The sequence below is a fragment of the Pteropus vampyrus genome, unplaced genomic scaffold (genome assembly GCF_000151845.1).
Source record: "Pteropus vampyrus isolate Shadow unplaced genomic scaffold, Pvam_2.0 Scaffold270, whole genome shotgun sequence".
NCBI classification, from domain to species: Eukaryota; Metazoa; Chordata; class Mammalia; order Chiroptera; family Pteropodidae; genus Pteropus; species Pteropus vampyrus.
In genome coordinates this window covers 429,130-441,702 of record NW_011889051.1, presented here as the reverse complement: position 1 = coordinate 441,702, position 12,573 = coordinate 429,130, and the positions used below count along the sequence as shown (strand labels likewise).

The 12,573-nt window shown below is 45.5% G+C and overlaps 1 protein-coding gene across 1 annotated transcript in view; it reads right to left on the bottom strand.

The window, feature by feature from the left end:
• DSCAM (DS cell adhesion molecule) overlaps positions 1-12,573 on the bottom strand; it is a gene marked incomplete at its 5' end in the record, with an annotated part of 274,168 nt that overhangs the window by 78,796 nt on the left and 182,799 nt on the right. The window contains one exon of the mRNA XM_011375311.1: positions 11,083-11,210. Coding sequence (XP_011373613.1) covers positions 11,083-11,210 — 128 coding nt within the window. The remainder of the gene's footprint in view (positions 1-11,082; positions 11,211-12,573) is intronic.

Below are 12,573 nucleotides of genomic sequence, written 5' to 3'. Positions count from 1 at the left end.
TGGCTGATGACGGACGGCCAGAGGTACGGCACCCCTGGGGCCAGCCATGTAAACTTTCTGTACTATACATCTCCACTTTGGGGTGTGTAGGAAAATTTATGCAAAAGCTCTTGTGCCACGCTTAGTAACAGCACAAGCTCATGAACAGCTGCTGAGTTTGAATGCATGGGCATTTACGGAGGTCGATTCGCTGTGTAAATTATAAGGTAAGTTCCTGTCCAAGAGGAAAAGAAATGATCATGGCTTGGCAAATGGAAGATTAATTAAAGGGAGCAAGGTAGGATTCTGACAAATTCCTGCTGAAATCTAGAAATAAAATCATTGGAATTCCCTTTCTAAAGCTATTCCGGCCACAGTCGAGTGCATGATTAATATTTGAAAAATGCCTAAGAAAATACATGGGAACTTCATGAATTCGATTTTTAAAAAAAGATTTATAGTAAGGTTTTTAAATAAGACTTCTGATATGTTTGCCTCCCTTAAACTATGCCTAGAGTGGAAAATGCAGCTCAGCGTATAAACCTCGTAATACCCAAGCCAGAGGCTCACGCTCTAGGGTCCTGCCTTTGCGTCGCTGCTTTAGGTCTGGCGGGTGGAGTCATGGGTTCCTAAGGACCCTGACAGTGCAGTCCTCACGAGAGTGCCCAGGTTGCTGGTGGTTCGAGGTCCCCCACGGCAAGCCTGGGAACAGTGTCCTTCAGATCAGTTTTCACTCCAGGATCATTGTGCCTTGTGGTTTTGGTGTAAACTTTTCGTGTCTAAGATAGTTTATTAGCCAGGAAATAAGATAAAATTAGCCATCAAGTTACTTTACATGCTCTTTAGTCATGTCTGTAAAACTGGACGTTTCCCCAGTAATTGCTGAATTCTCTTTGAAATCCCTCGCGTGATTTAGCTCAAGTTCAAAGATGAACTTGTCTAACCCCCACCATCGGGCGCCCTATCCGCCCTTCGTTTGTGTGTCTTTTATGGTCCTCATCTTTACTCTGCTTTGAATTATGGTCCTGCACGTCGCCCTACCCTCTCAATCTCTCCCCCGCCAGATGGAATTCAGGGTCCTTCAGGGTGGTCCCCACCTCACCCCTTCCTCTGTGAATTCCCAGGGTCCTCGGTCCTGGCTCAGAGCTTGGCAGAGTTGGGACCCGCTAACCACTAAGTGGAATGCGCTGAGAAAATGCCTGTCATATTAACCGAGTATAATAATAACCCAGAAATTATTTTAATAGAAAACTGGGCAGAGAATGACTATGGGGTCACAGGCTGCTCAGATCAAATTACTCAGCGTGTCTGATGGATGTACGGAAATTCCACTTTAAGAAAATTCAATTAACTTTTTAATGAAAAACTAATTCTATCAAAGAAATATAGTGCTTTAAAAAGCTCTGTATCTAATTATTCACATGCAGTAAAAAAAAAAAAGAAACTCGAATGCTCTGATTTCGTAGATAGAATATTCACAGCAGTGATTCAAAGAAAATCTTCCCCAAAGCAGGATAAACAAAATGGGTAGCTCTTCTAATTATTATCATCTGGCAATAACATTTTCAGAACGTATAAAATCTTTCTTTTTAGCAGCAGAGAAATGGCCTGGCTTCCATGAAGAATAAGCAGTCAGCTGGAGCAATTTAAGATTTGCCTCTGTTTCCAAAATTCTTACGTATAATACTTTTAAAGTCAATCTTCATTTTGTTTCACTGTTTTCGTCTCTAAAAGAAAATAATCCTGTAGCACCGAGTGCTTCCTTCTGGGCCAGGGTCAGGGGCCAGTGTGTCCAGAAAGAACAGTGATTAAAGCTACTGGTTTTATCCACGTCGACTTAGGTGTTTCCTTCTGCATGTTACTCGGCTCTCTGCAGTAGCGATCACACACATGACTATTGGCTAGTTTTTAAGAAGCCTTCCAAACATGACATATTTTACTTTTTGGCCTTCTAAAATAAAAATTATTGTTATGATAGTTTGCAAGTGAATTCAAGTCGACATCCAGAAAAGGCAAGAAACTAGTTTCTCCACGTGACTGTTTAGAGTTGGGGGTGCCCTCCGATCAGCCAGACAGGTGTTACGGGAGCCTTACGGTTCCCAGGCTCTTTCTCACAAAATCTCCTCCATTTACTACAATTTTGCCTCATCCCTTCACCATTGTCAAACCCTCTGCCATATAAATTACTCTATTAATTTAACTCGATTGCTACGACCTATCCGATAAATTCTGCAAAAAGATCTAGTTTAGCATCACGTAACTTCTCACATATAAGAAAGAAATTAGTGAGACAGGCTGTTCTTAGTAATAAAAACAATATGTGCATAGTATACAGTACTGGAAAAAATAGCTATTTTCATTAAGTCTTAATTGAGAAAGATTTGAAACCAATTTATTTCCTTAAATAGTATCATATGTCTATGTCAGGCAAAGTTAAAAGATGTTTGCAAAGCTGGACTCTTTCAAAGCTAGTTTATCCAAAGGGCATTTTAATGGGCGGGTACTGGGGAAGCAGCAGCAGCAAAGGAGAAGCACGCTCAGGGTGCCCCACACCGCCACCTACTCTGAATGAATGCCATCGCAAAGCCACGACACTCACTGGCAATTTATCTGTGAACTTGGGCAGGCTATCTTGTGAGACAGCTTCAAAAGAGATTTGCAGGGCTTGTTTCTCTTTTCCTTTGCTCTGTAAAGTATAAAATTGGGCACCGGATTTTAAAGGCCAGGCTTTTCCCAACCTTAGAGTACGTGTCACCTGCCTTTTGACCAATTATAACAACTGACGGTTTTCACTTGATGCTCAATAAAGTTAAATGATCACTATAATGATAAAAAAAATTAAAATACGGATTCAACAGAAAGATCGAGCAGTTGTTGGCTGGTTCATTGATGACAGGTAAAAAGGGAAGGATGACAATTTTTAAAAGACAAGATTACAAAATAAATGCCAACCAAGGCTTTCCATGTTAAAATATTAGACCAGAAGAGATATTTGACTTAAATCTCTCCTTAACAAATGATTGAGTGAGATTTCTTTGCATGTCCAACAGGACAAGATGGTAACTCAACAGGCTGACATAATCAAAACAGCTTCCTAGATAAAACAGTACTTCTTCGAAGCTTTTTGGGGAAGGCTTAGAAAAAGGAAAGCTTCTACTGATGATGAGCTGCTCCACAACTCTGTCCCGTTACCACGTTAATTTCACCTTTCCTTCAGGATTTTCCCCACTATATTTAACCTCTAAACCACACCTATGTCCGGGGATACGATTACTCCCCGTAAGACATGGGCAAACTCTTACTTCCTATGCTTCTTCATAGCATAGCGAAAACATGCTGATATTTCAAAAGAATTTTCTAAACATTAGTTAAGAAGATTAAAAACACTCAGAAACATTAAAATGAACCAATTACGAAATATTTACTTTCTATAGTCCTGGTAGTTAACTATGTTTGTAGACTCTGATCTATTTCATGTCTTACTCAAGACCTTAGCCAAAGCACTCTGTTTTAGTTACCTGGTTCACTAACCAAATAAACAAGCATAATGTGGAGCTTATTTGAAAACATAGGACACTTATTTATGGTCTAGTAAGTGATTCACTTCTTCATCCATGCTGTTTCTGCAAAGTCACCTTCATCTTACACAAAATTAGAGAGTCCCCGAGATCATTACGGACAAGGACCCAAGAGACCTCCATTTCTCAACCTACAGAAAATGAAATATTATTAGGGAGTTGCTACCCACTGGTCTACTTATTCTGAAGACGAGGCCTTCATCTGTACATTTTTAAAGAATTCTAATCCTTAAACTGTACTGCATTTTAAACTGTACTAAATACATGGAATCTCTGGAGATTTTTGTTGTCGTTTGTTCTTTATTATAAATGTAATAATCCTCATTGCCAAAATTCGAAGGTACAGAAACTCATACAGTAAAATGGAAAACTAAAAAAACCAAACAATGGAAGTCCTTTCTTTTCCCATAAAAAAGGACTCGATTATAAATGATAACATTCAGTTTTGCCCACCTGCTGGAAAGATCAAAGTCTAATAAACAGACGTAAACACAACATGAAAAAATTATTTAGAACCATTTCCATGAGAACTGGCTGTGAAATACTGAGATATTTCCATGGAAACTTCAAGAATACACTTCCCGAGAGTTTTTATAAAATGAGCATCGGTTTTCATTGCTCTGGGATGCTCAGATGTACCTTTCTCTGAAGGAATCTTTTCTTGTTTTTTTTTTTTTTTCCCAGCCATATGATGGTAGGACAGATAAGATGCTGAGTAAAATCTGATGACTCACAAGCATACAGAGGGCCTAGCACGTGCCGGCCACACAGAAGTTCTCAGCAAAGCTCTGATGAGCAAGTAATTATTTGCACATGTGTAAGCGGAACATGACTGTGCATTCTCAGGCTACCTTTGGCATCTCCATAATCTCTAGCTTTGCCATTACAGAAGAAAGAGATCTGCCAGAAGCTCCTTTAGACAGAACCACGAAGAAATATTTCCATGGCAGTGATCTAAAAGCACAGGCCTTTCTCTATCTCCTCTGAGACAGAAAGTATCCCAAAGTTTATAACATACTTTCCTGCCTCATTAAGCAGAACTTTCATTATAGGACTTAGCCTCTATTGGATGACTCACAGCCATAATCCATAAAATTGAGTTCGACACAACATTTGCTGAATATCCACTATTTCAGCATAATAGCAGGTTTTCTGAAGGCATAACAATGACTAACTGTGGCTTCTGCACTTAAGAAAGTGACAAACCACTCTAGGAGCCCGACCATGCTCCCACCTATCAATAATACAAGTGACTATGGTCTCTGGGGACACTGAAGGGAGGCAGAGAACTGATGCTGGGATCACTGACGTGAGATGGAGCCAGCTGCCCGGGGAAGGTGGTCGCTAGGCTTTCGGGGTGAAGAGCCTGGACTTGGAGCGCAGACACCTGTAAGCGGCAGACCCTGCCTTTATCTCACTAAGCTGTGTGGCTCCAGCCAGATGGCACCAGCAGAGTGAAGATGACAGTAACAACCCTACCTGCACACGTCAAGTAATCTTTGGAATTAACTGATGGAAAGGCAGATTTTTAAAATGTGGGTTACAGAAGCTAGTAGGTCATGACAATCATTTACAAAATTAAACGGAAGATAAAAAAATCCAATAGAACAGAAAATACCAGAGTGCATCAGGTGCAGCTAAGTGTCAGTTTTGTTTAGGAAGCTTTGTTTTGTGTGCGTGCGTGTGTGTGTGTGTGTGTGTGTGTGTGTGTCCTGAATCGTGGTTATAAAATGTATTTCCTATTGTGAGTCATAAAAAAAAAGACTGGAAACCACAGGCGCAAAGCATTTAGCACATAGTGGCTAGAGTGTAGCACGTGCTCAAAATGGCGGAAAAATTTATATGGCGTTTAAGTTGAGCCTTCAGAGTGGGTGTGTTTACATGGGAGAATGAAAGGGAGAAGGCAAGGAGGACCCAACATGCACTCTCTCTCATACATACACACTCACACGCACATGGCCTGGCTTAGATTTTGGGTGCGGGGAAGGTTAGTAGGATATGAGGCTAGACAGGGTTGGAGCTGGATTGTGGAAATCTGTACAGGTCACCTTGAGGATTTCGAATCTTTTTTTTTTAGGGAAAAAGGGAAAGGTCATCCAAGAAATGATGGGTTTTCACAGGGAGTGACATGGTCAGATCTAGAATCTGAAAGGTAAGTACGACGGTGATGTGGACAGCGGACTGGGAGCGGAAGGCTTTGACTTAGCCTTCCACTGGTGATGGAAGGTGACTTAGTCTGGGCTCCCCAGGCGAGGACCTGAACCCAGGCAACGGTGGTGGGTGCGAAAGGAGGGAGAGACTAAAGATTTTGCGGAGACAGGATCCTTATGACACAATGTCACTTTGTGATGCTATTTTTTCTGGTCATTATACCCTTTCATCAGGTAGAATTCTTCACCTCCTGCAAGCCAGGGATAAAATGGTGACCACCTCTGGTGCTTTCTGCCCTCCCTAGAGCTAGGACCTCCTCAGGAAGGACACTCTGTCCTCTATGACCACAGTCCCATGGTTGTCATTAGAGCTGTTCCCCAAACATTCCAGTGTTCCTGTCCTCTGGGAACATATCAGGGTTGAACTTGCTAGTTCCCTTGCAGTCATGAGAGGCCGTGTGACGAATTCTGGCCATGATCTGTGCTGGAGCGTTTCATGCCTATGTCAGACTCTCAAGAGATTTCATTCTCTCGGCCATGAAACCTGCCTGGGTCCTTCCCAGAGTGAAGCTAAATCTGAACAGAGCTACCACCAACTCACGACTTATGTGACTGGGAGAGAAAAATCAAACTGACTGTTGGTATGGATCGCGGAGATTTCAGGCTTGTTTGTTACGCAATATAACTCAGCATCTCTCGACTGACACACCCAGAGCCTGGCTCCGCCCACGGCCCAGAGCTGTGCTTTACCTATACGTGCTGTGTAAATGAAGAGATGATTACGTGACCAATCGGATAACGAGTAGGGAGGGAGAAGGGGAGTCAAAGGTAGCTCTAAGGCTTCCTTCCGGTCAGAACCCAAAGGGTCCCGTTAGACACAGGAAGACAAGGCGGGCAAGAACGAGTTTGGCTCTGGAGATGTCGGAGGTGAAGTCTGACTGGGGTTCCATGAAGACGCGGATGGTAGAAAGTCGGAAATACAGGACTGGCTGGTTCTCTTAGATTGTCAGGGTTTGCGATTAAAAAATCTGAACTCCTTAACTTCCGATGATAGTTAAATTATGAGAATCGATTCGGTGATTTGTGGAGAATACGAAAAGAGGATAGAGGAAGCGTATTGAAAAATGACCACATCTAAGGGCGAGGGTCCTGGGAGAGGGAGCAACGAGAGAAAGGATAAAATGATAACGGAAGCTAAGAAAAGTAAATCTACAATAAACAGCAATATTCAGCATGCTGTGCTAAAGCTTAGAAAGGTAAAACGTTAGCTCTTCCTAAGAGGTTGTGGATTTTCCAACCGGGACATCCATGGAGGCTTCTGGAACAACGAGCATTGCAAAAAAAAATATGATTTATATAAATGTAGATGGTCAAGCTAGATACGATCTGCCTGATTCCATCACTGCACCGCTTTTTGACTTGAGGTTCCTGGATATTTCGGGGTCTCTGAGGCCCCCTCCCCCTTGTCCCCGGCCCAATGTGGCTTCAGTAAACGCACTCTCGGGAGAGTTAAGAGGTGAACACACCTGTCGCTTCAGACCGAAAGCTGCCTGGCCCTGGCGGAGGTCACTTTCTTCGCTTCCCAGAGCGCTCGCTTCATTCTAAGTCGGGGGCTACCGCATGGAGAAGTAATTCCTGAAAGTCTCCTGGATATGAAGATTATTGGCATGTTCTCATCTGCTCACTAAGCAGCATCTATTGAGCACCTACTGTGTGCAAGAACAAGATAACGTGATCCTCTGAAACTGGAAAAACTGCTGTGGATCCCAGCTCACTGACACACTCATTTAAGCGTTCTGATTTTATTCTTCATGAATGAGAAGCTCTCAGCTCTGCAGGAATCAGTTTAGTTAGTACTGCAAAATGGACAATTCCTATACCCTAGTGCCTGTTTGGCGTATAACAGAGTTCACGGACTGCCTTTACGTAGGGAGGGGGCGTTAGGAAATCAAGCTTAGCTCACGTCTTCGGATTCCCATTGCCGAGCACAGTGGAGATGAATTTATCACAATGAATTGATCGCCCAAAGCATTACATATTCAAATTAATAGCCATGGTCTATAAATTATATGGACGAGTCCCTGAATCAAGTGAAGTGAGATTTTGCTGTCCGATCTCTGACCGGGGAGGTCGATGTCCCATTTGGTCCCTCTCCGAGAGATTCACGTGTTCCCAGGTGCTTTGAGACAATCAGTCTTTAAAAGAATTTACAGTCTCTTGTCCTGCCACACGCGAAGTTTCAATTTCTAATGCCTTTCGCTAAGCTGACCTGGGAGAACACCACGAGACAAATGCCTGTGATTAGACGATGTATTTTACACACAGGGAAAAGAGTCTTTTAACAAGGCCCGTTCCCAGGGAAGGGAGATGAATTGGGCATTTTGAGAGAAAACGTACATCGGCAAGGTTAACTGAGGGGCTCGTCTAAAGAAGATGAAATCCAGGGCTGCTGCGTCCTGATTCATCCTCCTATGCTCTACATTCCAGTATGAAGTCATTTCAAAGAAAAAAAAAAAAAAAACCTTAGATACAGGAGGGAGAAAAACACAGAGCTTGGACTGCCCTCTGGTGTTTGCTCTGACACATTGGAAGACATGTAAAAGCCTCTGAAAACGTGACGGCATCTAGTTCTCTGACTTAAAATGAAATTTCGGAAACTTAAGATGGAAAAATACCCCTTTTCATTAATTTCTAGTTTCTTATTCATTTCATGTGAAAAACAGAACAACAGCTGGGGTTTCCAAGGGTTTACCTCTGGAGAAGAGTATGAGTTCTCTCTCATCTTCACTTGTAATGCTCTTATTTTACTTTAAAAATAGGCCTTGTCTACAAAATCTCTGCACCTCCCCCTCAATTCTGCTGTCAACCTGAAGCTGCTCTAAAAAATTAAGTCTGTTAACAAAGTCGGCCTCGTGGTCTTAAACAGTGTTTGAAGCAGATGAACGGCCGCGTGCACGGAAGGGGTGGGATGGAAGCCGCTCGGGGTCGCTTCGCTCTGCTGAGGACAGCTCTAGGGTTCTGGACCCTCCGTGCGAAGTCTGATACATGGCGCTGCCCAGCATGCCACAGGCGTCTGTGATGATCACAGCCTTAGGTCTAGGTGTTTTTAAATATGAACGAAAGCCAGCACAGAGACACCTATGGGTGGTTGTAGGACATTAACTGGGCGAGAAATTCAGTTGTTGTCCCCACCTCTTCTGGTTGGCTTGATGTCACTGCTGTGGCTTTGGGGGGGTCTTGCCGAGAAGGTACTAGGTGGTTGAACCTCACTGTTCTGTGCCTGGAGAGGCCGTGGGTCTCCCTGGGCCAATCATTTCTACTCCGCCCTACAGACCGTTCGGTGGCATTTTCAGGATGGTGACGCTCCCTTTTTGTGTGGTATGGCATTCACAGGCTGGGAGGGTAGGGACTAATGTGGCCTACGGCACCCATGAACGGGGCTCACTGATCGAAGCCTCAGTCACTCAGGACTAACGTCAAATTGGCCAGGTCAGGGTTTTCGGTTCAGAGATGAGGTTGGCAGGAAAGGTGGCGTAAGCTGCGGTGTTCCCCGCCCTCTGATAGGCTCTTTCTAGCCTGCTGGAGTCAAAATAGCAAGTGTGAGTCCTATAGCAAATAGGTGAATGAATGAAGATATAAAAGCACTTTGAATTCTACTGGAATATGGGTATTCTCACTTCAGGAATAATTTTGTCTCTCTTTGGTAAAATGGTGACACGTTAGGGGTAACGAGAGGGGTCCTCAGTGAGCTGCCTCCTGGTAGAAGATTCCAGCTGCCCAGCATCACATCTCAGCATCCACACTGCTTTGTGTCTCTGGGCTTTGCATCTCAGGGTTCAGCAGGTGAGAATATGTTTGAAAACAAATAAAGAACCTGCAGAAAGTTCTGGAACGCAACTCTGACCATTTCACACTTAAATCTATTTTGACTCCAGAGGCGCCGCTGCTGACATATGAACGGCAGAACATACAACTTGAGATTTCAGCAGAGAGGTGAACCTTGGTGAGGTGCACGCACACGCTCACCTGGTCTCCCCACCGTCACCCATGCTCACTGTCTACAGTGCCACCAGGCCTTGGGGTCCCCTATAGACTCTAGACTTCGGAAAACATCACTTTAATTAAGAGATTAATTAATAAGTTAGTTCGGCCTTGAAAAGGAAGTTCTGACACATGCTATAAAATGGGTGAACCGTGAACGCTTTAGCGAGGTAAGCCAGTTGAAACAGGAAAATACTGTGTGATTCTACCTATATGAGGTCCCTAGAAGAGTCCAATCTATAGGGACAGAAAGCAGGATGCTGGCACCAGGAGTTGTGGGGTGGAATGAGGAGTTAGTGTTTAATGGGTGCAGAGTTTCAGTTGGGAAGATAAAAAAGTTCTGGAGACGGATGGTGGTGATGGTTACACAACCACGTGAATGTCCGCGCCATTAAACTGTACACTGGCTATGGTAAAAATGAGAAATTTTGTTACGACGTTTTACAGCAGTAAGATCAAAGTTAGTTTGCATACCCCCTCCACAAATACTTATTGAATTGCTATGCATGTGAAGTTCTATGCTGGGGAGCCGGGAGGTAAAAAAAAAAAAAAAAAAAGGTAGATTAGACATGGTACCTACCTCAGAATTTGTCATAAAAATTTCTATGAAAATATCATAAATTTTGATGAATCGTTTGTTTTATTCTCTCCAAAATTTCCTTTCTGTATCTGGTCTGAGGGGTAGTTTACCTCTACAGGTGTTATTCAGTGGTAATAATATTAATGATAATAAATACTGCACCTTGAAATATTAAGTACTCTAACTTTTAACTCCTTCACAATGAACTGAACTGACTATTATAATTGTAAGGGTCGCAGAACCTCATGGAAGTCCCTCGTTTCTAACACAACAGGATTTGCCCTGGCTGCTTCTTAGTGGGGGTGGGGCAGGGCAGGAAGGCAGGGTGGGAGGTGGTGGAGGGGGGAGGGAGAGGGCGGGAAGCGCATTTAGGGACGAGGCCAACAGCAAAATCAATAGGTGTTGTCCGCTGACTATTAATTAAGGCACAATTAAGACCTCTGCATTTTGAGCTTGATGAGCCGGCTGGCAGTTTTGTGGGAAGTCACCAAATAAACACTAATTCTAGACAACCGTGTCCCTGCCTATGACGCAGAGGTGTATCTTCGAATGAGGCGTACGTGGGGATGTCGCTCTGTCCGTGGAGACGAGGGGAGAGAAACGGAAGCACCGGACGCCCCGGGAAGGTGGGAGAGGGGGGGGGGGGGGGGTGTGCTCCAGATGCGTGGCCGCAGCGCGTGGCCGCAGCGTGTGGCCGCAGCGCGTGGCCGCAGACGCAGACGCTGGAAGGGCACGTGGCCGTTCGCCAACTTACTGTGGGGTAGGGGTGCGAGCAGAACACAGTGTACTTTCTGATGACGCCGTTCAGCTTGAGCGGGGGCAGCCAGGACACAAAGACCATGGAGGCTGAGGCCGCAGCCGCCTTGACACCCGCGGGAGGACCTGGAACTAGAAGAGCCATGTGTTTAGTCACAGGGACGGGGCATCCGCCCGGCGCTCAGGACGCTCCGCCCGACGCGACCCCCTGGGCCGGCAGACCCGGCCGCGCCCGCTGCTCAGCTGCTCAGGAGCCAGTGTCATGGGCGGACCTGTGTCCCCTCAGAACCCACGCGGAGAAGCTCTAACCCCCGGGACCTCAGAATGTGGCCTTATTAGGAGGCGGGGTCTTCACGGAGTCAGTGAAGTGAAAACACAGCCACCAGGGTGGGTCCTGATCCAACATGACTGGTGTCCTTGTGAAAAAGGGGAATTTGGACACAACATGCAGAGAGAGAGGACGGTGTGAAGACACGGGGAGGAGGCGGCCATCGATCCGCCGAGCAGAGAGGCCCGGGGCAGAGTCTCCCTCAGCCTCAGTGGTGGCCAGCCCCGCAACACCTGGATTTTGGACTTCCGGGCTCCAGAACCATGAGACAGTACTTTGTCGCTGAAGCCCCTGGGTCTTATGGCTCTTCGTTACAGCAGCCGTGGGCAGTGACAGAGGATCTGAGCCCCATTGGGCCCTGTCCTCGGGCGAGTCCTCTGCGAGCCTCGTTTTAGTGAGAAAGGTCAGCCAGCATCCCCTGGACACCTGACCACCCAGATATCTGGTCAGTGCCCTATCTCTCCACGACCCTCCAGGTAACACGATCGTCCCGGCCTGCCTCCCGCAGAAATCCTGTCACGTGGATCTCGTCGGAATGCCCCTCGGTCCTACTGTTTCCTCGTAGTCACTTTCCATCCAAAGACCCCACTCATCCCCCTTACCCCTTGGTTGTAAATTCCCATATTTACTGCTGGCATTCGGAGGCGAATCTGTCCCCTCGCTGCAAAATCCCGCTGGTGGCAGACGCTGCGCCTGCCTCCGCAGTCCCCAGGGAGAGTGTGCCTCGCTGTTCCTAAACTCGTGCCGCGGGTCCCTGTGTCTCTAACAGAACTAACGCTATCACTTGGAGTCCCATTTTCCGGGGACCGTTCCCCGCCCATTTCAGGTTCTGGTGATTTCCTGCCTCTGAAGAGCTGGCGAATTTAGCTCCCGGGTCACTGTTGTTTCTGCTGCGGGTCTGGGCTCCAAATGGGCTGGGGATGCACCTCCTGCCTCCTAAGTTCAGAGGAACGAGGGGGAATCATCTCGGCCATCAGAGACTGAGCCTCCTGCCCCAAAGCTTTTGCAGTGGCGCCTCGTTTGGCTCAGGAAAGTACGGCAGCACTTTTTATGAGTATGGATTTTTGTGTCAGATTCAGTTTGTCTAGATGACAAGCTTCCCTCTGTAAACCGTCTAAGAAGGCAGAAAACGGTGTTGACAATATTAAGCATAACTTGAGA